The sequence below is a fragment of the Abramis brama genome, assembly GCF_963993115.1.
Source record: "Abramis brama genome assembly, chromosome: 18".
Lineage (NCBI taxonomy): Eukaryota > Metazoa > Chordata > Actinopteri > Cypriniformes > Leuciscidae > Abramis > Abramis brama.
Window position 1 is genome coordinate 34,935,081 of NC_139980.1, and position 23,825 is coordinate 34,958,905.

The 23,825-nt window shown below is 38.5% G+C and overlaps 1 protein-coding gene across 3 annotated transcripts; it reads left to right on the top strand.

The window, feature by feature from the left end:
• Nucleotides 1-609: 609 nt before the first annotated feature.
• Nucleotides 610-23,662, top strand: prpf39 (PRP39 pre-mRNA processing factor 39 homolog (yeast)). 3 transcript variants are annotated; one of them, XM_084091028.1, is made up of 15 exons: nucleotides 610-769; nucleotides 2,462-3,003; nucleotides 3,920-4,045; nucleotides 5,715-5,833; nucleotides 7,259-7,426; nucleotides 9,551-9,713; nucleotides 10,094-10,201; nucleotides 13,060-13,224; nucleotides 13,934-14,060; nucleotides 16,228-16,496; nucleotides 17,447-17,631; nucleotides 18,586-18,660; nucleotides 19,701-19,815; nucleotides 21,064-21,115; nucleotides 23,126-23,662. In XM_084091028.1, exons 1-15 carry the CDS (start codon nucleotides 757-759, stop codon nucleotides 23,140-23,142), a joined length of 2,244 nt encoding a protein of 747 aa, XP_083947154.1. In that variant the 5' UTR covers nucleotides 610-756; the 3' UTR covers nucleotides 23,143-23,662. The 3 variants fall into 3 exon arrangements, with proteins under 3 accessions (XP_083947154.1, XP_083947155.1, XP_083947153.1); XM_084091029.1 differs by having other exon boundaries at nucleotides 23,171-23,662; XM_084091027.1 differs by lacking the exon at nucleotides 23,126-23,662 and having other exon boundaries at nucleotides 21,064-21,502.
• Nucleotides 23,663-23,825: the final 163 nt, after the last annotated feature.

Here is a 23,825-nt window from a genome sequence, read left to right on the forward strand (position 1 = left end):
TCACAAGGCCTATACATTTATACATTTACCGCAAATATAATTTTCATAGTGCTATAACTACACTTTGATATCAGGTGTTTCAAATAAACGTCAAATTTTGTCTAATCTTATGGATCTGCTTCTGTAAATCATCATTTTGAGTTGAATTCAGTTCAGTTAATGACAGCAAGGCTGACCAAAGTGCTGTACAATACAAAATAAAAGACCATAAGATAACAGATAAAAGGAAACAGAGAAGAACGAAACAAGACATTACAATGTATTAAAAGCCAACGAAAATAGATATGCTTTAAGACTAGATTTGAATGCAGATAAAGTAGAATTTCTGGCTTAAAATTCATAATGACATAAAAAGTCATGATTTTTATCTTTGTATGTCATAACTAAGACTCTTTATGTCACAATTTTGTTATAGTTATGACAAAAAAAGTCAAAATTATGATGTATCTAGTATTCCATAATGACTTTTTATGTCATAATCAAGATATAAGCATTATTTATTTTTCATGTGGCGGAAATGGCTTTCATATTTATCCCAAATTGATTAAAAAAAAATAATAATAAAATTGGGCCGCGGCGCCTTTTATTTTGTGTTTTGAGTTTCGTAGCGCAGTGCGCATGCGCAAAGCATTCGTGTCCTTTCCTCGTCGCAGCTGGTGTTGAATGCGATAGAGCGCGGCCGTTCGACCACATGTTATCAGCCGCATAAAAACTTCGAAGAAGTTGTGCAAATATCTGCCGTTTTAACCCAGTTTCATGGAAGATTCTGGTAAGTATCCTTCTTTCCGTGTATTTCCCGCGATTCGCGCGCGGTCTTTTCTAGAACACTCTGAGGTAAATCAACGGCGTCGGGTCGTTAGCAGTTCAGCTAACGCGTGAAAAGAGCAGGCCGAAACCAGACCGATGCTATTGAAAACGTTTTCATAATTGTATAACATATTTTCCTGGTTTGAAAACTGATTAGCCTTTTAAAACAAATCGAACGCGTTGTAAAGCCTGTTTTGATCAGTAGGCTAACGTTAACTATTTTTTAGCAAACTAACTTCGACGAACCATCGTGTGTCGTTTGACCAGGAAACGCTACAAACATTTAATATAACTATAAATAAACTCTCAAGGTTTTTGAAGTTTTAATTTCCGTTCATGTTTTTTTTTTGTGTGTGTGTTTTATAGTGAATATTCCAAAACATCTGAGTTGATTTGATGTAAACTTGCGGTTTGCACAGAGTTTGTAGATTCATTCATATCAATCGATATTTAAACCTGCTGTTTAAATAGGCTGAAAACTAACGTTATCTTGTGCTAATAGCGCATATTGCATTACAACTTACATATTTTGCCAGCAAAAGTATTATGAGATGATTGTTGTCTTCAGAAAAATGAAAATGATCCCATACTTTACTCTCCCTCAAGGCATCCTAGGTGTATATGTCTTTATTCTTTCAGCCGAACACACAGTTATGTTAAAATATCCTGGCTCTTCCAAGCTTTATAATGGGAGTAAATGGAGCCTTTAATTTTGAAGCCCAAAAAAGTGCGTCTATCCATCATAATAAACCATACGACTCCAGGGGTTAATAAAGGCCTTCTGAAGTGAAGTGTGTTTGTAAGAAAAATATCCATATTTATAACTTTATTAACTTGTTTCCAGTAATGGCCATACGTGAGTTTATGACCTCTGACCTGACGCATGACTTATTGACGAACGTAGAAGCGCAGAGGATAGAGTAAAAAAAAACCCGAATTGGTCACGAATTTAAAGTCTAAAATGAGACTTTTTAAAGCGAGATGTGGGAGGAGCTTGAGTTTGTTGTTTGCTTCGGTCGTCACCTAAGCTTGCGCTTGTCGTGTGTCGGGTCAGAGGTCACTTCCGCCGGAACTAGACTCTCGTACGGTCGTTGACGGAAGCCAATGATTATAGTTTATAAAGTTATAAATATGTATATTTTTCTTACAAAAACGCATGGCTTCGCTTCAGAAGGCCTTTATTAACCCCCTGGAGTCGTATGGGTTACTTTTATGATGGATGGATGCACTTTTTTGGGCTTCAAAATCTAAGGCACCATTCACTCCCATTATAAAGCTCAGAAGAGCCAGGATATTTTTTAATATAACTAGTAAATATGGATACTTTTCTTACAAAAATGCATGGCTTCAATGACGGTTGTTACCAGAAGCCAGTGATTATAGTTTATAAAGCTATAAATATGGATATTTTTCTTACAAAAAGTCTCTTTCTTAGTTGTATGAATTACTTTTATGATGGATGGATGCACTTTTTTGGGCTTCAAATTCTAAGGCATCATTATAAAGCTTGGAAGAGCCAGGATATTTTTTAATATAACAGAAATGAATATGGATTTTTTTTTTTCTTACAAAAACGCATCGCTTCAATGACAATGATCATGTTTGGGGGTCAAAAACCTGTTTTACGTAACGGTTTCCCATCGGTTTGTTTCAGCTGAGCCCATGACCGGGATGTTGGACACGAACGCCCCTGATAACGGGGACTCGTCTGCGATGGAGGGCTCAGAACCGACCGCACCCGACTGGACCACGGCACCGGCTCCCCCTCTCCCAGAACCGGAAACCCACGAGTCCGCCGTGGAACAGTTACAGCTGTTCTCGCTGGAGCATCTGAAATCCGCAGCGGAAAACATTGACCCGAAGACCAGTCCTTCAGATCCCGTTCTGGAAAACTCAAACCCGGTTGACGTGCAGCCGACGGAATCGAACGGAGACGTCGTGGACCAATCGGTGGAGCCGGATCTGGTGAAACAGACGGGAGACTCCGAGAGCCCTTCCAATATGGAGCTGGAAGACGCTCCCAAAGAAGAAGAACCAGCAGAACCAGGAGCCGAAACAGCAGCAGAACCAACAGAACCAACCGAACCACAAGAGCCGGAGTTTCCCACAGAATACGAGCGTCTTTCGAAGGTCGTGGAAGATAACCCGGAAGACTTTAACGGATGGGTCTACCTTCTGCAATACGTGGAGCAAGAGGTAAATCACTGAAGACTTTCATCTTCAAAACACAAATTAAGATATTTCTGATAAAAAGTCCCTCCATTGAAAGTTTATTCACTACAATATATCGCAATACAAAAGAGATCATCATCAAGTACAGTTGAGCTTCTGTTTACCATGTTTGAGTGCTTTATGTACGTTCGCTGATCAATTTTTATATGTGAGTAAAAGCCTTGATTAAATCGGTTCATCATATAAATTAGTGATGCCCGATATATCGGCCAACATATCGTTATCGGCCGATATATGTTAATTTATAATGTTATCGTTATCAGCCTAATAAGAAAATCTGGCCAATAAATTAAAGCTGATAATGTATTATTTCCTTCAGCTGAGACACTTCAGATGCGACTGTTCAACATGATGGTTTTGAATTGCTTGAAATATGATTGGAAAAAAGGAAAATACAGTAAAGTGCAACATGTGCTGCTCAAGTCTGTCATATCAGCTTCAGAACATTATAACGAGAACATTATAATTGTGTGTTTGGGATGTGGCTTTTAATGGAGAGACTTTTGTTTTTGTAAGCAGGTTCTCAAATTATATGAAGATTTGGATTTAACGGGCAATATATCAGTTATCGGCTTTCAAATATAAATAATTATTCGGTATCGGCTGAAATGTTCACATCGGTGCATCCCATAATATAAACCGATTGGGTTCCTTCAGAAGACTGCTCCATTCATATTGTTTTATTTTATAATCTCTTTATGAATGTTTTGAAGAGTTTTGGGTGAAGGGACAGAAATCTCTGAGATTTCATTAAAACATCTTCATTTGTGTTTTAAAGATAAACAAGTTCTATGGGTTTGGAGCGAATTCAGTTTTTTGGTGAACTAATCCTTTAATACCAAAGCATCACAAGCATTCATCAGCATTTCTTTTGTTTCAGAACCACCTGGTGGCTTCAAGGAAGGCATTTGATGCGTTTTTCCTGCACTATCCGTACTGTTATGGGTACTGGAAGAAATATGCTGATATTGAGAGGAAACATGGTTACATCCAGATGGCTGATGAGGTGAGTCTGATCAAGGGAAACGCACGTTCTGTTATGTGGTTTATTTTGATAGGGGAACTGTCTTTGTAGTGTTAAAGGTCCCATGACATGACATTTCCACTTTCTGAGGTTTTTTAACACTAATATGAGTTCGCCTAGCCTGTATATGGTCCCCAAGTTTCTAGAAATTTTAATCGGTTTAAATCGAGCTTTTGCTATTTTTCTCTGCCTTTGAGAAAATGGAGGCTCAACCGGGCTGATCTTGAATCTCCTCCTTATGACGTTATAAGGAGAAATGTTTCCTCCCCTTTCTCTTCTTTGCCCGCCCAGAGAATATTTCTCGCCCATGAGAAAATGAGCTAGGAAGTAGAACGCGCGCGCACGATTTTAGTTTGTCCACGAGAGATATCATGGCTTTTGAGCGAGCGAAGCATAATAATTGCTCAATAATTGGATGTACAAATAAACCCCGAAGGGTCAATACAGAGCTGGGCTTGCTGAATGTCGGACAAGTCAACAAATGATATATAAGTGTGTTGCTTTACTGTTTATGGTTACCTAGCTTGTTACACGTAGAATGTGGCTGTCACATTAGCTATGCAGTTACCTGTGCTAATGTAAAGGTAGACAGCATCAAGTTACACACACTGTAACGCGAGTGTTGTACACTTCTTTGTTATTTGGATAACCGTTCTCCTGTTGGTTATATGGTGCGCGCGATATCCGCATTTCAAGATCGCAGAGCTTGATGTAATTGTAATAAGATAAACACAGACGTTACAGATCTCTCATGAAAAGGCAACAGTAGGTTAGCGTTAGCTACATGATGATAACTGTAAACCATCCGAATAAAGTACCGTATCCAGACATAATATTGTAAACTAACCATTCGGAAACGTCCTGCTGGAGCCGCTGAGTTGCAACTTCTTCATCCGTTGCTTCTCCATCTGGATCAGATTCTGGGTCAAATGAAATGCTTGAACGACTGCGTGTCTTCGTGCCATTGCAATATATCCAACATAAACGTGCATGGTAGCGTTGCGCAAGATGGTCAAGGCCACACCCACCCTCCACCTTGCGCCGCCTTTCTCCTCCTCATTAGCATTTAAAGCTACAGACACCGAAACGGCCCGTCTGAAGGAAGCTCATTCTGGGACTGGCTTGTAGTGGCTATAATTCTGCACCGAGGCTGAATTTTTGGAAAGAGATTTCAGATACAGTACTAGGGACCACTAAGGACTATATTAAAGCCTACAAAAAGTAGCATGTCATGGGACCTTTAAGAGAAGGAGAGCTATGGGCTTTTTTTTTCTGGTTCTTGAAGAGAAAGACAGTCTTTTCAGCTTGCCACTATAATTCGCTATTTTTCTGCATTAAACTAGTGAATTTGGCCAAGATATATTCAGATATGATAGACAAGATGTTATAGAATAATAATTTAATGAAAACCCAATTTTGACAAAAAACAACAACCTGACATTCAATCTATTTTTAGACCTTACTGAAAACGTAGCAGTGCGACATCCGATGGGTTTTCCCAGATCGCATCGCATATAAAAGTGAATTTTGCATCCGATGACCCCTTTAAAACAAGTCTTAAAAGGCATTAAATTTAACTCCATGATTCCTGTATATATCCTGCTTTATAAAGGTGCTTTAAAAAGAAATGAACTGATTTGAATGTTTGCAGGTGTACCGGCGAGGTCTTCAGGCCATCCCGCTCAGCGTGGACCTGTGGCTTCATTACATCACGTTCCTGCGAGAGAACCAGGACACCAGCGACGGGGAGGCGGAGAACCGCATCAGAGCGTAAGTGCACTAACCGGAAGAACATCAGGAGTCTCATAGACAAGTTTAACTTGTTGTGTGTTATTCACGAGTTCTTAAATTGGACACGTTTTCACATGTTTGCTTTGTTCTGAAACAGGACTTAATGTGTTACAATGTTGCATTTTCTTCTTGGTTTACAAGTCACATGCAAGTAGTGGTGGAACGCATCACAAAATTCACGGTTCGGATCATTTACGGTTTTTGAGCCACGGATTATTTCAGCAAAAAATAAATAAATAAATAAATATATATATATATATATATATCACTCACTCACTTGAAGTTCTCCGATACATCAAAAACTACTAGCCTAACTGGTAAAAGCAGAGATGAACTCTAAATAATAAAGTTTAACAGAAGTATTCAGGTACAGAAATTAATAATTAAGACTAAATGTAAATTGATCCATTTCTTCACTGTAGAAATTAAATATCCACTGCGTGCAGAACGATTAGGCACATTGATTTCCTTAGAATTTTTTTTTTTTAAGGCACATTTTACCAATTCCAAACCACATTAATCTTAACTACTATTAATTTTGTATTTATCATTTATAAGTGATATATAATTGTTCCTGAAGACTGGAAATGAAAAACACCTTATATTCATGTGTGCATAATTATTAGGCACGTTTTCTTTTACAGGTAAAATAAGCCAAAAAAAAAAAAGAGATTTAACTCAGACTGAAAAGTCAAACATTATTAAATGCCCAGGAGAAGGATGCAATTCTAATGCAATACTAGACATTGCAGTTAAAGCATGACCATTGGACAGTGAAATGCTCATTGGGTCAGCAGGGTCAGACAAAAACAGGTGGAGAAGAAAAGACACATGTTAACTGCAAAAGAATTGAGTGTGAAACCATCAGGACCCCTTTAGTCTCCGGCGCCACCATTTTCCAGAACTGGAACTACCTGGAGTCTCCAGAAGTGCAGGATATCGGGATCTCAGAGACTCAGGTTAGGGAAAGAGTCCCCCTCTTAATAAGAATCACAAGCTGAAGTGTAGTAAAATACATGAAGACTGTATTTTTATAGGCTTTATAGACAGGCAGATTGAGAGGGACTCTTGAAGGACCAGCACCACATCCTCTTGTGCCACTGTTTGAAGAATTCATCTTCCAGAATCTGGCAGTAAGTTTTGGGAGTTCATTTTTAGTTTTTAGCCCTTAACGGACGTCAGGGAAGGGAGAACGCAGAAAATCGAACCCGATCCGATTAAAAAAAAAAAAAAAATGTTTATGGCGGATGAAAGTTTCGGAGGCAGTGTGTGAACGCGAGTGACACAACGTGAGGTCGTATTTAATTTTTTAACGTACGAGAATTTCGGACTCTGTGTGCAAGGACCTTTACAAAAAAACGGATGCAGATGCCATTGTTCAGTGCTGTGCTTGTGTTCCTTCAGGTCCTATGAGCACGCGGTTCTGGCCTGTGGCACGGACTTCCGCTCGGACCGTCTGTGGGAGGCTTACATCGCCTGGGAGACGGAGCAGGACAAGCTGGCCAACGTCACGGCCGTCTACGACCGGATCCTCTGCATCCCCACACAGCTGTACTCGCAGCACTTCCAGAAGTGAGCACCATACACTCGCATCCAACACTTCTGATGTAGTGGTCGACCGATACTTGGCATTTTTAAAATATCGGCATCGGCTGATCAGTTTTTCTAAACCGGAGACGTGATCGAAATACTTTAAATCCTTCATTTTAAAATATGCTATGCTATATCCAGTTGCCCACTGTCATATTCATCTCGTTTTCACTGTGTGCTGTATGGAAAATTAGCGTTACCTTGTCTTTGATTACCAGTGCGCACGAAATGACCAGATTACTGAGTGCCGTTACAGTGTTTACATCCTTTTTATTCACGTATTTTTAAACTACTTTATTTGTAAAAATAAATAAATAGGATACTGTAATAGGATTGCAGATTCAAGAAGTTGCCATCTAAAGTATAAGCATGTTTATTTAAAAAAAAAAGTTTTAAATTTATTTCTAATTTATTAAATATTGATAAAATAAATATAAATTGTGCGTATCTCCCGGCTTTACATTGACCATTGGCCACACACTGCTCTCTAAGATATCGGCATCAGCCATCAAAAAACAATAACGGTCGACCACTATTCTGATGTCTGCAGCGTTAACCCATAATGCATTGCTTCTGAAGTTCATTTGTGACTAGGGCTGGGTATCGATTCAGATGTTTCAATTCGCAAGCTCGATTTTGATTCTCGATTCGACTCAATGAATAGATTTAAAACAAATCCTATATTTATAAAAAACAACAGTGAACATAAGTTTACAAGTGGTTAATAAAAAGAAATTAAGAGCCACAAACCTGTATATTAAACTTTTTATTTTACGTACACTTGGGTACATTAAAGCAGAACCCAACTCTATTTCAAATGCATACAATGGATAGACAGGATTTTGATGCAAGATGAAAAACTGATTCTGAAAGTTGGAGGAGTCGTAGCAGTGGCACGCCTTGATCAAACACGATCAGGTTATCTTATGTTTAAGATAAAACACACAATCTCACAGCATTAGCTGTATATGGAGGCTGCAGGCCTGTGAAGTGGAGGAAAACTAATACTGGCTTCTGGGTGATAAATATGGGAAATAATCGATTCGTGGCCTTTGAGAATTGATTTTGAATCATCCACATTTAAAAAAAAACCATGAAAACGGCCACATTTATGAAAAGGTACTTGAAAAGCGCTTGAATTGTTGGAGACAATATATGTGAAATTAGTTTAATTTTATCGATAAAACAGTCTTTTCATGCAAGATTAACGCTGCAGCCCGTCTGATATAGATATAGAGCCATTTCTCATGGCTGTGAGCGTAATATTCCTCTTATCCAAGTATATGATACAGCTTTCATTCTTCAGGTCAATATATTTATGGCGGGAAAGATCACTTTGAAAGAGGAAAGCGATATCTTTGTCATAGTGTCCTTTCAATGGTTAAAGTTACCGCAGTCATTGACCATTTTATTAGTTTATTTTTATTTATCTATTTACCTTTTTTAGATATTTGAAAGATAATAAAGATATTGTTTAATAAGTGAGATCTCTGATTGTAGTGCTTGAAAACCAAAAAAAAATAGTGATTGAAAAGTCCTGGAATTTAATTTTACAGTATCTGTACGAACCCTGCATATGTGCCTCACAGTTTAAGGAGCTTTCCTTGCCATTAATGCTTGGATAACGCGTATAATACGTCTCCTTCCATTAAAAATAATGGCTAGTGCGGCGGCTGCGATTTACGTGAACCAGGACTTTATCGCAAGAGGACAAAATTACGTTTCAGTCGCATAACATCGGTTAACGGAAACGCCGTCATTTCGCAACCGTTTTTAATCTACATTTAGAAAATATTGCAAAAGTTTTGCGCAACTCTGTAATGGAAACGCGGCTACTGAGAAATTCCTGATGACATTAAAGGTGCACTGTGTAATATTTTAGGAGGATCTGTTGACAGAAATGCAATATCATATACATAACTATGTTTTCAGTGGTGTATCAAGACCTTACATAATGAACCGTTATATTTTTATTAGCTTAGAATGAGGCATTTTAACATGACATTTAGAAAATATCACGAAGGTTTTGCGCAAAATGTCATATGGTAGTTTTTTTGTTTTTTTCAATTTTCTTTGTACAGGTTTTAAATTTGACTCTTTGTTCAGGTTCAAAGAACACGTGCAGAGCAACAACCCCAAGCACTTCCTGTCGGAGGAGGAGTTCGTGGCGCTGCGGGTGGAACTAGCTAATGCTAACAAGCCTAGCGGAGACGACGCCCCTGGTGAAGAGCTTCCGCCGGGAACGGAGGATCTGCCAGATCCCGCAAAGGTAAGAGAGCCAACCTGCCATCTGTGGGGTTATCAAACATGGCACAGGGAGGCAGGGGCGTCTAGCTGATCCTGGAGACAAGCAAAACGTGTGCAGGTTTGAAGAGGTGTCTTTCCGTTAGCAGCCAATGAAAACCTGAGGGTCCAGGTTGGCATCCAATCAGGGACTTGGGCTTAAAGTGGGACGGGCTCGTGACGAAATGACACCGTCCCTTCCCAGCACCGGGGCTTGGGCCACAGCTGATTCACTGGGTGTGCAAACCGTACTGTTTCTGTCAAACTCATGGTGACGTAGACCTTTTGCGTAGCTGGACATCAGACGAGATAAAATGTTTGCGCTTTCACGACGCAACGCTCAGGACTCTGTGTTTTGCCCTTCAGAGAGTGACGGAGATCGAGAACATGAGGCACAAGGTGATCGAGACTCGGCAGGAGGTGTTCAACCACAACGAGCATGAAGTCAGCAAGCGATGGGCCTTCGAGGAGGGGGTGAGTGTTTTTATGCTAGATATGTTTAACCCTCTGGTGCTCGGAAAAAATGTTAAGTTTAAAAATGTTTTTTTTCACGGGAATGGTAAGAAACTTGGTAAAGGTTTTGGCACTTGCTTTGTGAGCACAAATAAATAAAAAAATAAATCATGGACATGATTCGAAAAAGTTTAATGGTCCTGTAAAAATCGTCACACTTGTGCTCCTCGCGGTGTAAAACGAGCGCATTGGAAATGAATGAGACGAGTTTCCTCTAGTGGAAGCGTTTGGTACTGCAGCCGAACACACTCTCACTGAAAGATCATTTACTGAGATATCAACCTCAAATGTGGAACACAACTTGTTTAGATTTATGGCTTTGATTATTTTGCAGTTTTAGAGTAAAACATGATTTTGAAAATATAGATTTCATATCAAATTTGAAAATAGTATTTTTGTGCATTTTTCATAATGCACGTAAAATTCTGTTACTTTTAAGTACGCTTTTTTTTAAACTTAAGTAATAATCTACCAAGTGTCGTCTTTGAAAAGAGATCAAACTTAAGTCTATCAATTTAAAGCATTCAGGATTTACCACAGTTTAAGTTGGAGATTTAATTTTCAGGTCTATGCTCAAAACATGAATAAATGGATTATAAATACTGCGTAAATATAATTTACTATAAAAAAAATCCCCTAAAAATACAAAATATTAAATAAAAAAACATTATCAAACTAAAATATAGTACATTAATTTCATTGACAAAAAAAGAAATTGGTCAGAGGGTCACATGCACTGATCGAAATAAATCAATCCGATTTCATATTCTGAAAATTCTTTATGAACCCCAAAAATGTTGCCGATTCACAAACTCGTTTGCATGTGAGCTTTTTTTTTTATCAAATACTTGTTAAATATTCAGTCTCATCCAATGACCAAATACGTTATACATGATGCGTTAATGTACGCACGTTTGTAAGACTAAATCTGTTGAGATGTGCATCACAGCACTAGACGTGCACAAGGTATTTCTTAAATCCCATTGAGGAAATGTTGGATTCATGCATTTATTTGCTTAATTTATTTCCAGTTGATTGCATTATTTCAAGGCAGCACGATTCCTTTCGGTTCGGTTGAACCGTCAATCTGATTATAAACTGATTATTTGGGTGCATGTTTTTATTTATGTATTTGTAATCGAGTATTCTACCGATCATTCCATCGATTAAAAATCTAGTTTTAATGAACGGCTTGTAGTTTAACCGTCTCGCCCCCCTTAACAAACTCACACCTCTGACGAACGCTGGTTTCGCCCGCTGATCAAGCGTCCGCACTTCTCTTACGTTTCTGAAGGATCATGTGACACTGAAGACTTGGAGTAATGATGCTGAAAATGCAAGGAATAAATTCTTTTTTTTTTCTTTCTTTTTTCTTTTTATATTTAACATTATAACTTTTTTTTTTTTATCATATAAATGCAGCCTTGGTGAGCAGAAGAAACTTATTTTAAAAAGCATTGAAAATCTCACCGATCACAGCAGTGAATGTGAATATATTTAGTTTTCAGTTTAAGTTTTAGTTAGAAAAATCTAGTTTGAATGAACGATTGTACACACACACTCACAACACTCACACACACACACACACACACACACACACACACACACACACACACACACACACTCACAACACACACACTCACAACACTCACACACACACGCACACACACACACTCACAACACACACGCACACACACACGCACACACACACGCACACACACACGCACACACACAACACGCACACACACACACACACAACACACACACAACACACACACACACACAACACTCACTCACTCACTCACACACACACACACTTACTCACATACACACACAGACACTCACACACACACACAGACACTCACACACACAGACACTCACTCACACAGACACACTCACTCACACAGACACACTCACTCACATACACACACAGACACTCACACAACACTCACACACTCACACAGACACACTCACACACTCACACAGACACTCACATACACACACACACAACACTCACTCACTCACACAGACACACTTACTCATACACACACAGACACTCACACACACACACACACAACACTCACTCACTCACACAGACACACTCACTCACATACACACACAGACACACATAGACACTCACACACACACACACACACACAAACACTCACTCACTCACACAGACACACTTACTCACATACACACACAGACACTCACACACACACAACACTCACTCACTCACACAGACACACTCACTCACATACACACACAGACACTTTCTCACACACACACTCACTCACATACACACACACACACACACACACTCACACACTCTTTCTCACACACACACACACACACACACACACACACACACACACACACACACACTCACACAGACACACTCACTCTCACACACACACACACACACACACACAACACTCACTCACATACTCAACTCACTCACATACTCACACACACACTCACTCACATACTCACACACTCACTCACACACACACTCTCACATACTCACACACACAACACTCACTCACATACACTCACTCACTCACTCACACACACACACACACACACACACACACTACTCACATACATTCACTCACACATGCTCTCTCACACACTCACAGGTACACGCTCACACTCACACACTCGCTCATTCTCACACACTCGCTCACTCTCACATACTCGCTCACATACTCGCTCACACACTTGCTCACTCTGACACTCGCACGCTCACTCACACGCTCGCTCACACACTCACACACACACCTGACTACATCTGACGAGCGCTGTGTTCCCCCCCGCAGATCAAGCGCCCGTACTTCCACGTGAAGGCGCTGGAGAAGACCCAGCTGCACAACTGGAGGGAGTACCTGGACTTCGAGCTGGAGAACGGGACGCCGGAGCGCGTGGTGGTTCTGTTCGAGCGCTGCCTGATCGCCTGCGCGCTGTACGAGGAGTTCTGGATCAAGGTTAGCTACACGCGCTCGCGTTCCCCGCCTCCATTCCCTCAGTCCAACCCTCTGCTTCCCCATCAACGATATCATCACTTCCACAGTAAAAACTTGCTGCACTCTTTGCGTGTAACGTTGATATTTGACTGTATCTGTTATATTAGGGGATGGCCTGCTTTGCCACACAAGATTTGACTGCAGCATTTGCCAACTACGTTGCACCTCTCCGTCTCCTTCTACCTTACAGAAACTTATCTTATTGGTTCCATGAAGGTGCTGATGGGTTTAAAACAGAAATTCTCAAAACGATCTTGTGGAAATTCACCAGTGCAGGGGATGTGAAATGAAAGCTCAAGTTTTATGTGTTCTTTTCCCTCTTCTTCTGTTATTCCTCCTCTCTCTTTCTGTCTCTCTCTTTCTCTCTCGCTCTTTCTTTCTTTCTCTCTCTCTTTCTCTCTCGCTCTTTCTCTCTCGCTCTTTCTCTCCCAAACTGTTGCTCGCTCTCGCTCTCTCTCTCCCCCTATCTGTTGCTCTCTCTCTCTCTCTCTCTCTCTCTCTCTCTCTCTCTCTCTCTCTCTCTCTCTCTCTCTCTCTCTCTCTCTCTCTCTCTCTCTCACTCTTTCTCCCTATCTGTTGCTCTCTCGCTCACTCTCTCTCTCGCTATGTCTCTCTTTCTCTCTCGCTCTCTCTCTCCCTATCTGTTGCTCTCTCTCTCTCTCTCCTGAAGTATGCCAAGTATCTGGAGAGCTACAGCACCGAGGGCGTTCGGCACATCTATAAGAAGGCGTGCACTGTCCACCTTCCCAAGAAACCCACCGTTCACCTGCTCTGGGCGGCCTTTGAGGAGCAGCAAGGTAAAACGTTACGCTGTTGACTTGGTAAACAGATATTAAAGGGTTAATTCACCCAAAAATTAAAATGATCCCATAATTTATTCACTCTCAAGCCATCCTAGGTGTATATGACTTTCTTCTTACAGCCGAACACAGTTACATTAAATATCCTGGCTCTTCCCAGCTTTATAATGGGAGTGAATGGACTCGCGTACGGCCATTACGGGAAGCCAGAGATGATAGTTTATAAAGGTATAAATATGGATATTTTTCCTACAAAAAACGCTTCAGACGGCCTTTATTAATGGAGCCGTACGTACGGCTGATTTATTTTATGATGGATGGAAGCGCTTTTTTTGGGCTTCAAAATCTGTCATCATTCACTCCCATTATAAAGCTGGGAAGAGCCAGGATATTTTTTAATATAACATTGTTTAACTGAAAGAACAATGTCATACACCTTGGATGGCTTGAGGGTGAGTACATTTTTGGGTGTATTAACCCTTTAAACAATACTAAAAATCAAGTACCGTATTTTCTGGAATGTAAGTAGATAAAAATGCAACATAAAATGGCGTATTGATCAACGCCAAACCTTAAAACTACTTGCCTCAAGCTCCATGTGCAAAATTGACCTCTTTTCCCACATCCATATTCTCCTCTTTCCTTTTTCCAGCGCACATAAAAACCACAACTGACAAATCTTGCGCTGTTCATTTACCACTAGCGCACGCTGATGACGTTTTAATCTTCTCTACTGACTTGCGTCGTAGCAAAGTTACTTTCAAGGAAAGTCTATTTGAATGGAGGAATCCTGAAATAACACAATTCCACATATAACATATTTCAAATTAGCAACAAAATTTGTAGAATGCATTTTAGTTTTGCTCTGGCTTGGCATTTATATTGTCATTTATAGTGAATGGCATTTATACTTGTATGTTTTTCATTCCTGTTCTAAAAAAAAAAAAAATAAAAAAAAAAAAAATAAAAATATATATATATATATATATATATATATATATATATATATAATATATAATATATATATATATATATATATATATATATATATATATATTTATATATATATATTATTTATTTTTCTGTAGTGATGAACTAAACTAAACATTTTAAAAGATAATTGTGACTCACAATTGTGAGATAAAAAGTCGCAATTATCTTTTAAAATGTTTTATCCTGTGGCGAAAACCAGCTTGAATAGTTTAATATTTGTAAATGTTTTGTTTTTACCGATATTTTACATAATTTCTGAAAGAAGTAATAAAATGTGACTTATACAATGTTTTTTTTTTCTCTCTCAACAATTCAATTTTGACACGGTGCGACTTATTTTCCAGAAAATCTGGTAATTTGTCAAGTCCAATTTATTTTTATCCCACTTTTCACAATAAATACACATTGTTTCAAAGCAGCTTTACAGAAAATTATGATGTTAATGCTTATATCTTAATATTTTCATGCCTTAAGTTACATTTTATGACGATCAAGCAGTTGAGATTGGCAAAACCAGTCAAAAGTTTTAGATCTGTAAGATTTTAAATGTTTTTAAAGAAGTCTCTTCCGCTCACCAAAGTTGCATTTGATTAAAAATACAAAAAAACAAAACCGTAATATTGTGAAATATTATTCTAATGTAAATCAGCTGTTTTCTATGTGAATATATAGTGAAGTGTAATTTATTCCTGTGATCAAAGCTTCAGCATCATTACTCCAGTCTTCAGTGTCACAAAAAGAAAGATTATATTTCAAATAAATGCGATTCTTTTTAACTTTCTATTCATGAAAGAATCCTGAAAAAATGGAAACAACTGATTAAAAGTTTTTTTCGAGCATCAAATCATCATATTAGAGTGATTTCTGAAGGATCATGTGACACTGAAGACTGGAGTAATGATGCTGAAAATTCAGCTTTGATCACAGGAATAAATTACACTTTATATTCACATAGAAAAGTTATTTTAAATGGTCATATTTAACAGAACAAAAAAATTATATTTTTAATCAAATAAATGCAGCCTTGGTGAGCAGAAGAGACTTCGTATAAAAACTAAAAATCTACCGATCTAACACTTTTGACTGGTAGTGTGTATAGTATCTCTTTGTGTGCACCGTATGCATGCGTGTTTGACACTGATCTCTGTCAAATCTGGTGCCCCCCCGACAGGCAGCATCGATGAGGCCCGGAGCATCCTGAAAGCGTTCGAGGAGGGCGTCCCGGGACTGGCCATGGTGAGGTTGAGACGGGTGAGTCTGGAGCGCCGGCACGGGAACATGGACGAAGCCGAGGCTTTGCTGCGGGATGCCATCACCAACGGGAAGAACAGCAGCGAGTCCTCGTTCTACGCGGTGAAACTGGCGCGACAGATGGTCAAAGTGCAGAAGAGCATCGGGAAGGCCAAGAAAGTGCTGATGGAGGCCGTCGAAAAAGACGAGGTCGTGTTAGTTTCGCTGAATGAACACAAATATTTAAGTATTTTCATTTGTATGCACCAGTATAACAATGCATAATCCATTTAATTTGATAAGTTTGTTGTTTTTTAAATTATTGCAATTTTTTTTATTTTGAATTATTTTATTTATTGTCATTATTTTTTTCTCCTCTCTGTGATAAATATTGCAGTATAAAAAAAAACAAGTTTCAGACTTATTAATGAATCTAGAATTATTGGCATGATAACATAATTTAAAAATATATATACTTTTACTATTGTGACATTATACCCAAAAATTCTTCATACAGCGACTACCAGTAAAATTTATAAAAATTGCGACCAAAAATGATTCGGACACTTGAGCTGATCATGTTTTGCTGAAGTGTGTTTTGTCTTTAATTGCTAATGCTCTTTTTACACACAGACTGAACACAATGAAGCATTGCTTGGTGATTGGTTGAGCTAAACTGGTATTATCTAATTGTGTAGTTAAATTTAACAGCTGACAGATATTCAACATAATTCATGTGTGAGACAGTCTAACAGAAGGACGGACAAAACCAGTCAAATATCAACTGAGTTCTGCTCATATTTTATTAGCATTTTCTTGCGAATAAACTGATAATGTGAGAAATGTTGAAGGTAGTGATGGGAAGTTCTGATCATTTTAGTGACTCTCTCGTTCATCAGAATGAACGAATCTTTGAGTCATTTCGTTCATTTAAGTGGCTTTAAATGTTATACTTTTAACAGCCAAATTCCCCGCAATCTTGATCATATTTTGAATTAAGAAATCATTATATTGCAGCCAAAGATAATTTACCTTCTAAGTCTTTGGTTAATTTGTCGTGTGACAAACGCAATGAACGGGATCGTTCATGAATGACCCATCACTAGTTGAAGGTGTCTGAATACACTGGTTTGACTGTGTGTGTGTGTTTGCGCCTGCAGACGAACCCGAAGCTGTACCTGAACCTGCTTGAGCTCGAGTACAGCGGAGACGTGCAGCAGAACGAGCCGGAGATCATCGCGTGCTTCGACCGAGCGCTGAGCAGCTCGATGCCTCTCGAGTCACGCGTCACCTTCTCCCAGCGCAAGGTCGAGTTCCTCGAGGACTTCGGCAGTGACATCAACGTGTACGTAACTTTCCTCTGTTCTTAAAGGTGCTGTGTGTAGTAGCATTTTTACTCTACTAAAGCATAAAAATACCATATGTTTGCAGATATTCAGGAAACATGCTAAGATCACGTACTCGCTTCTCTGAAGAACACTTCTACTTACAGACAGTTATTTTACTGATTATTTTACACGTTCCGTGTTAGCAGTCGGTTTTTGTTTTGGTCTGTGAGACTCCGCCCACTGCCAGTTCAGCCAATAGTATTTCGACACCCCGGGATGCCAGTTGTCGGAAAACACAGCGTATTGTAGCCATGGAAACAAACAAACTGGGTCGGAGATTGCAGATTCCACACAACCTAAAAAGCCTCGATCCATCTAAAAATATGAATGAGAGCATATTAAGACGCGGATAAATCTACTCATTAACTTGCAGTCTGTAAGTGTCCTCGGCTTTCGTTGTCAATTGACCCTTCGCAGGGAGTTTGATTGACAGGTGATCTGACCAATCATAATCCGCCGAATCCGCCATTTTTGTCCGATAAAGCAGTCAGGAGAGTTAGTAGATTAACGGAGGATTTGAACTGAAAAACGGAGTGTACTGACGTCTTTCTGCCGTTAAAACAAGCTTTGATATTTTGAATTTGGACTGCAGTACCGATTTCAACCACTAGCTGTCATTCTTACAGACCGCACCTTTAAGCTCCTTGCACACAGAGTCCGATATTTTCATGTGTTTTTTCGTATTCGTCATTCGTTGGCTCTGAATTGTAAAAACACCTCAAAATGCTACGGATGCGAAAAACGCAGAAAATCGAACCCGATCTGAATTTTTGTATGACGGATGAAAGTTTCAGAGGCAGTGTGTAAAGGTGATTGACACAAGGTCGTATTTCTGACTCCGTGTGTAGGGACCTTTACCCTGAACATTAGTTTAGGGAAGCTGTTTTTAACTCGACTGTTTTTAACCGCAGGCTTGTGGCGGCGTACGAACAGCATCAGCGGCTCGAGACGGAGCAGGAGACGTTAAAGAGGAAAGCAGAGAACGGGTAAGAGACGCTCACAGGATCTCCTGCACGCCATTATGTGAATCTGTGCTTATTACTAGTGGTGGAACGCATCACAATTCACGGTTCGGATCATTTACAGTTTTTGAGCCACGGGTCGGATCATACCACATCAAAAACTACTAGCCTAACTGATGAAGTTCAAACATTATTAAAAACAAGTGAACAGACAGTAATAAAATAAGAACAAATACACAAATTACAAGCAGAGATGAATACTAAATAACAAAGTTACAAAGTCTAACAGTATTCAGGTACAGAAATTAATAATAGGCCTACATGTAAAAACACTTTGTTCACTGTAGAAATTAAATATAGTTTTATCTTTATTGTTGTATTTTGTTGTTTTTATTAACATTAATGACACGGACAACAGTAGGAATATTAGGCTGATGTCACTTTAGGACCGAATTCACGGATAAAACTGACAAACATCCGGTTTCTTTGTTCACTTATGACAGAGCCGAGAGAATACTTAGTTTTACAATACAGTTTGAAGGAGAAAATACTCAGGAATGGGTTTGACTCATGAATTTACACATGGTTTGTCTTAAAGCATATTAAAAACACCACATAGATGTATAAACATTATTAAAAGCTGGATTTACACCACAGGGGACTTTAAGTGCAGCGAGTTTTACTCATAAATCTCCACTTCAGCAGCTTTACATGCACCAAACTAGAGTTTTATTCATATCTATATTCTGACGGTTTGTTCATTTCATTCGCCTGATATACAGGACATTTTATTCCTGAAAACATGGTGAAAATGTATTTCAGTCTGTCGACGGTATTTTCTGCAAAAGAGAAATCCAAAACCCCCTCTGGGAAAAACTTAATACATCAACTAAATCAAACAGTAATTATGAATCTGACTTTATCCAATGTTTAGATTTCTGTTTTGGAAATGTATGCAAATGAGTGCATATTTAATAAGATGGCTAATTTGCATATTTAAAACAGCAATTTGAGAGAACTTGTAACAAAAAGTTGAGATGAGTGTTTTGTCTGGTATGATGCAGCTCAGAGGAGCCGGATGCAAAGAGACAGCGAACAGACGACCAATCAGCAGCCTCGGGTCAGATGATGGACATGCAGGCCAACAATGCAGGATACAACTATAACAACTGGTATCAGGTCAGTTTATGACCGTATAGATGCCTGAACATGGGTCTTTATGGGTGCTTTAAAGGTGCAGTCTGTAAGAATGACTAGTGGTGGAAATAGGAACTGCAGTCCAAATTCAAAATATCAGAGATCGTCGTTTCTCCCGCCGCCTCAGACTCGACACGGCTCACTGCAACAGGAACGAGCGCAATAGACAATGAAAATTGGCAACATGCAGTTTCACAGACCAAAACAATAACACATTCCAGCCTGGAAACACACATTTCAGAGTAAAATAACTGGCAGTAGAAGAGTTTTTCAGAGAAACGAGTGTGTGAACTTAGCATGTTTCCTCAATATATGCAAACATATTATGGTATTTTTATGCTTAAGTAGAGTGAAAAAGTTACATACTGCACCTTTAAAGTGCTTGAATTTGACTTTTTGAAATGTAAGTCCTGGAAAACCCTTGAAAACAGCCAAATTTATGAAAGGGTACTTTAAAAGTGCTTGAATTATTGAAGGCAAATATATGTGAAATTAGTGTTTAATTTGATCAATACAACAATCTTTTCACACAATCAGCGCTGCAGCTACCACAGTCTAGTGTTACCACAGTCATTGAATCTGCTGCACTTTATTTGTACCATTTTGTTTTTATTGGTTTATTTTTATTCGTCTATTTACCTTTTTTATTTTTAAATTTGAAGATAATGGATATTGTTTGATTAGTGAGATCTCTGATTGGGTTCCTTGAAAACCAAAAAGTAGTGCTTTAAAAGTGCAGCGTGTAATTTTTAGCAGCATCTAGTGGTGAGGTTGTGAACTGCACCCAACAGAAGTTATGCTGGCCGACAGGAAGTGATGTCATCGTCTGAGACAGCAGAGAGTAGCCAGTTAAACAATCAGGTTTCTTTACAAGATAAATTAAGAATTTGTTTACTTAATTATTCAGTAAAATGATGTTATTGCGCATATTATTGTGACTTGTTCATCATTGTACTGACTTTAGCTCACTTATCACGAAGAACAACACGTCAATGTAAGCGGACCCGCGGTGTGTGTAGAGAAATGCCTCATTCTAAGCTAATAAAAACATAACGGTTCATTATGAAAGGTCTTTATACACCACTGAAAACAGTGATATGAATATATTGCATTTCTGTCAACAGATCCTCCTAAATATGTGCACCATTAAACAGTGTCCTTTTACAGTACCTGTACGAACCCTATTTATACAACTGTACACTCACAACCATCTGTGTTTTTCTCTTCCAGCAATATAATTCGTGGGGAGGTCAGAATTCCTGGGGTCAGTACGGTCAATACGGTCAGTATAACCAGTACTACCCACCGCCTCCCACATAATGACCATCAGGAGTCCTGCATCTTTACACCCGCTCGAACTGCTGCAACACACACACCGTCTCGCATCAGACATTCTGTGTTCTCTTCTGTTGAAAAGTCAGCTTTCCCCCCTTCCCTCTGTCTAAGTGCAACTGAGTTTTTAATGAAGCTTAATTGGTTTAGTGCTTTTGGAGGTTTAGTTGTGTTCGGTGAACGATTTACATTTGTGTGGAAGGAGTGGAGAATGCAACACTTTGAGATGAAATCTGCTCTCCTCAATCAATGTGATCCTATTTTCAGAGATAAACGTGACATGAAGACGTTTTTTTTTATTTTGACTTGGTTTCATAATAAAGAGATTGACATCCTACACGCCTGTGAATGTGGTTCATTTACTCATGCGGCTGTTTGAATGTTTATACTAACATTATAATATCTATACAGGGCTGCCAACTCTCACGCAATTTACACTTTTGATATGAAACTAATTCTCAGATTCTATCAATTTTATTACAAAATTCAAACAAATGCTGTTTTGACGCTTGTAAATGTGACGTGACGGATCGTAGCGCCTCAGTTCAAGCGGCAGGTGAACCGATCATCTAAATGAACAATAGGCATGTTGAAAGATACAGTACAACTTAGTGAAATGTATATGCCTCATACATATCAGTCAGTGTTTTTCAACTGCGGAAAGAGGTCAAAAGCTGGAGATCAATGTAACATAACGTTACATTTACCTCAGGAAAGCCATTTAATGACCATAGGACATTAGAAAATTTGCTATATAGGAGTATTTTGCAAAATATGTGCACTATTATAATATAATGTTATAAGTATGTTTACAGCATTAGGTGAGATTTATTTTAAGAAAAATTTACATGTAGGCCTACCTACTGTACACATTTATCCAAACGAATCAAGATTGGAATCAAATCACAAGAATTAAATTGAAATTGTTAAATTTGTGTCGAGCAATATTTAAAACCGTAGCCTATGCACCATGTAAAAACTGTAACGTCACTAAGTTTAATACAATTCTGTTTCGTTACTAAATGTTTTGACAATCACAATACACTTATTTATTTTTTACACCCCCCCCCCCCCCCCCCCCCCCCAAAAAAAACAAACAAACCCATAATTCTCGCTCCAAGCTAAACTCAAAAGTTGGCAGCCCTGTCTAAACTGTTGCTTTAAATGTACTATTTGCATTTTGTTTAGCAACAAACTAACCGTTTTATTCTATAGCATCTGAGATTGTATATTTTGAGAACTGTCTGATGTCAGTGGAGAAAAGCCAAGTCATGTCACTCGGCGGCCATCTTGGAAACGCCTCAGTCATCTCTCTGAACAACACATCTGATTTTCCAAAGCTGTTCAACAAGCTTGCAATTTTAAGTCACCAATAAAATCTGACAACAACTGTCTCCTAAATGTTAATCATAACCATAAACTACGTTTCAGTCAACGCGCATGCGCAGTCATAAGTCACAGTGACGAGCTTCTAACGACATTATTCACAGCAGCGCCATTTTTGATTAATAGCGGGAATGAACGCGATGCTGTGAGGAATAGACATCTCTTCAGTGGGTTGTACTGTTATTTAATGTGTTTTTGAATTGTTCTGCTGACGAAATTTCGTGAAAATAAGTGATCTAGGATCTTTTTACAGTGGATGCCATTAAAAACACAGCAAGTCTATAATCCCTCACAGCCCCGATTTCAAACCTGTCATGGTGCCGCGCTGAATACGGTCTATGATTGGCTGTTTTATTTAAGAGGCGGGGCTTATTCCGCTAAATCGCGCGTTTCACTGATAAAAGCTTTGCTTATTTCTCATCTTATATTTTTATATCAAAATATAAATCATGTTTTAACTAATTTTATTTTTGTACTTGATATATTCGGGCTGGCTTTGTTTACCATTGGCCTCTTAAAAATGTGTGTCAGTCAAATTAAAAGTCTTAAACGCCTAATTTTTCTTCTTTCCCAGAGAACGTGAGCGTATGAAAACAGATGATTTTCTTTGGTTTTCCAGAATCTTCTCAACAGTGACTGTATATGATGACGCTGAGATCATCTATTCATCGAGGGACTGATGCTCAAGAAGGAAACAAACACAATAATAATCGACATTTTGTACTGGATAATAATTTTAACATTTACTTTTTGAAATATAGCCTATATACTCCGCTATCAAGGAACGTTCTCTCATGGTTCTTCCAGTAACATTAATAAAGCATTTCTTCAAAATCTTCTGGTCTTTATTAGTGTTCTCAAAATGTTTGCACACATCTGTTCTTTTTTATTTAATTTTTTTAAATACATTTTATTCAATTCCACAAGAACTAAATGCATTACATTGTTACACATTAAAAACATCACATAGTTACATACATTTCAGGATTTTTTTTTTACATAAATAATTTGTTCCAAAAGGTTTGTGTATACTTTAACGTCATTATAAAATGTAGGAAATGTGGTTCCCAAAGTTTCCACTTATTTTCTAATAAAATTAACATTGTTTCATTTTTGTTGTTGTTTCTATTTTTTCTTGTTCTTTTTCTGTTTTATGTATGTATGCATCATTGTATGACGTTCGATATCTGCATTTGAGCGAACGCGCACGCATAATGTTAATTTTTATTCAATAAAAAAATAATTTAGCCTTGCTGCATACGTCACGATCACGT

Coding starts and splice junctions, on each gene's coding strand:
- prpf39 (XM_084091027.1), top strand. Junction 14,061..16,227: donor GGCCTTTGAGGAGCAGCAAG/GTAAAACGTTAC, acceptor CCCCCCCGACAG/GCAGCATCGATGAGGCCCGG. Junction 19,816..21,063: donor ACTATAACAACTGGTATCAG/GTCAGTTTATGA, acceptor TTTCTCTTCCAG/CAATATAATTCGTGGGGAGG.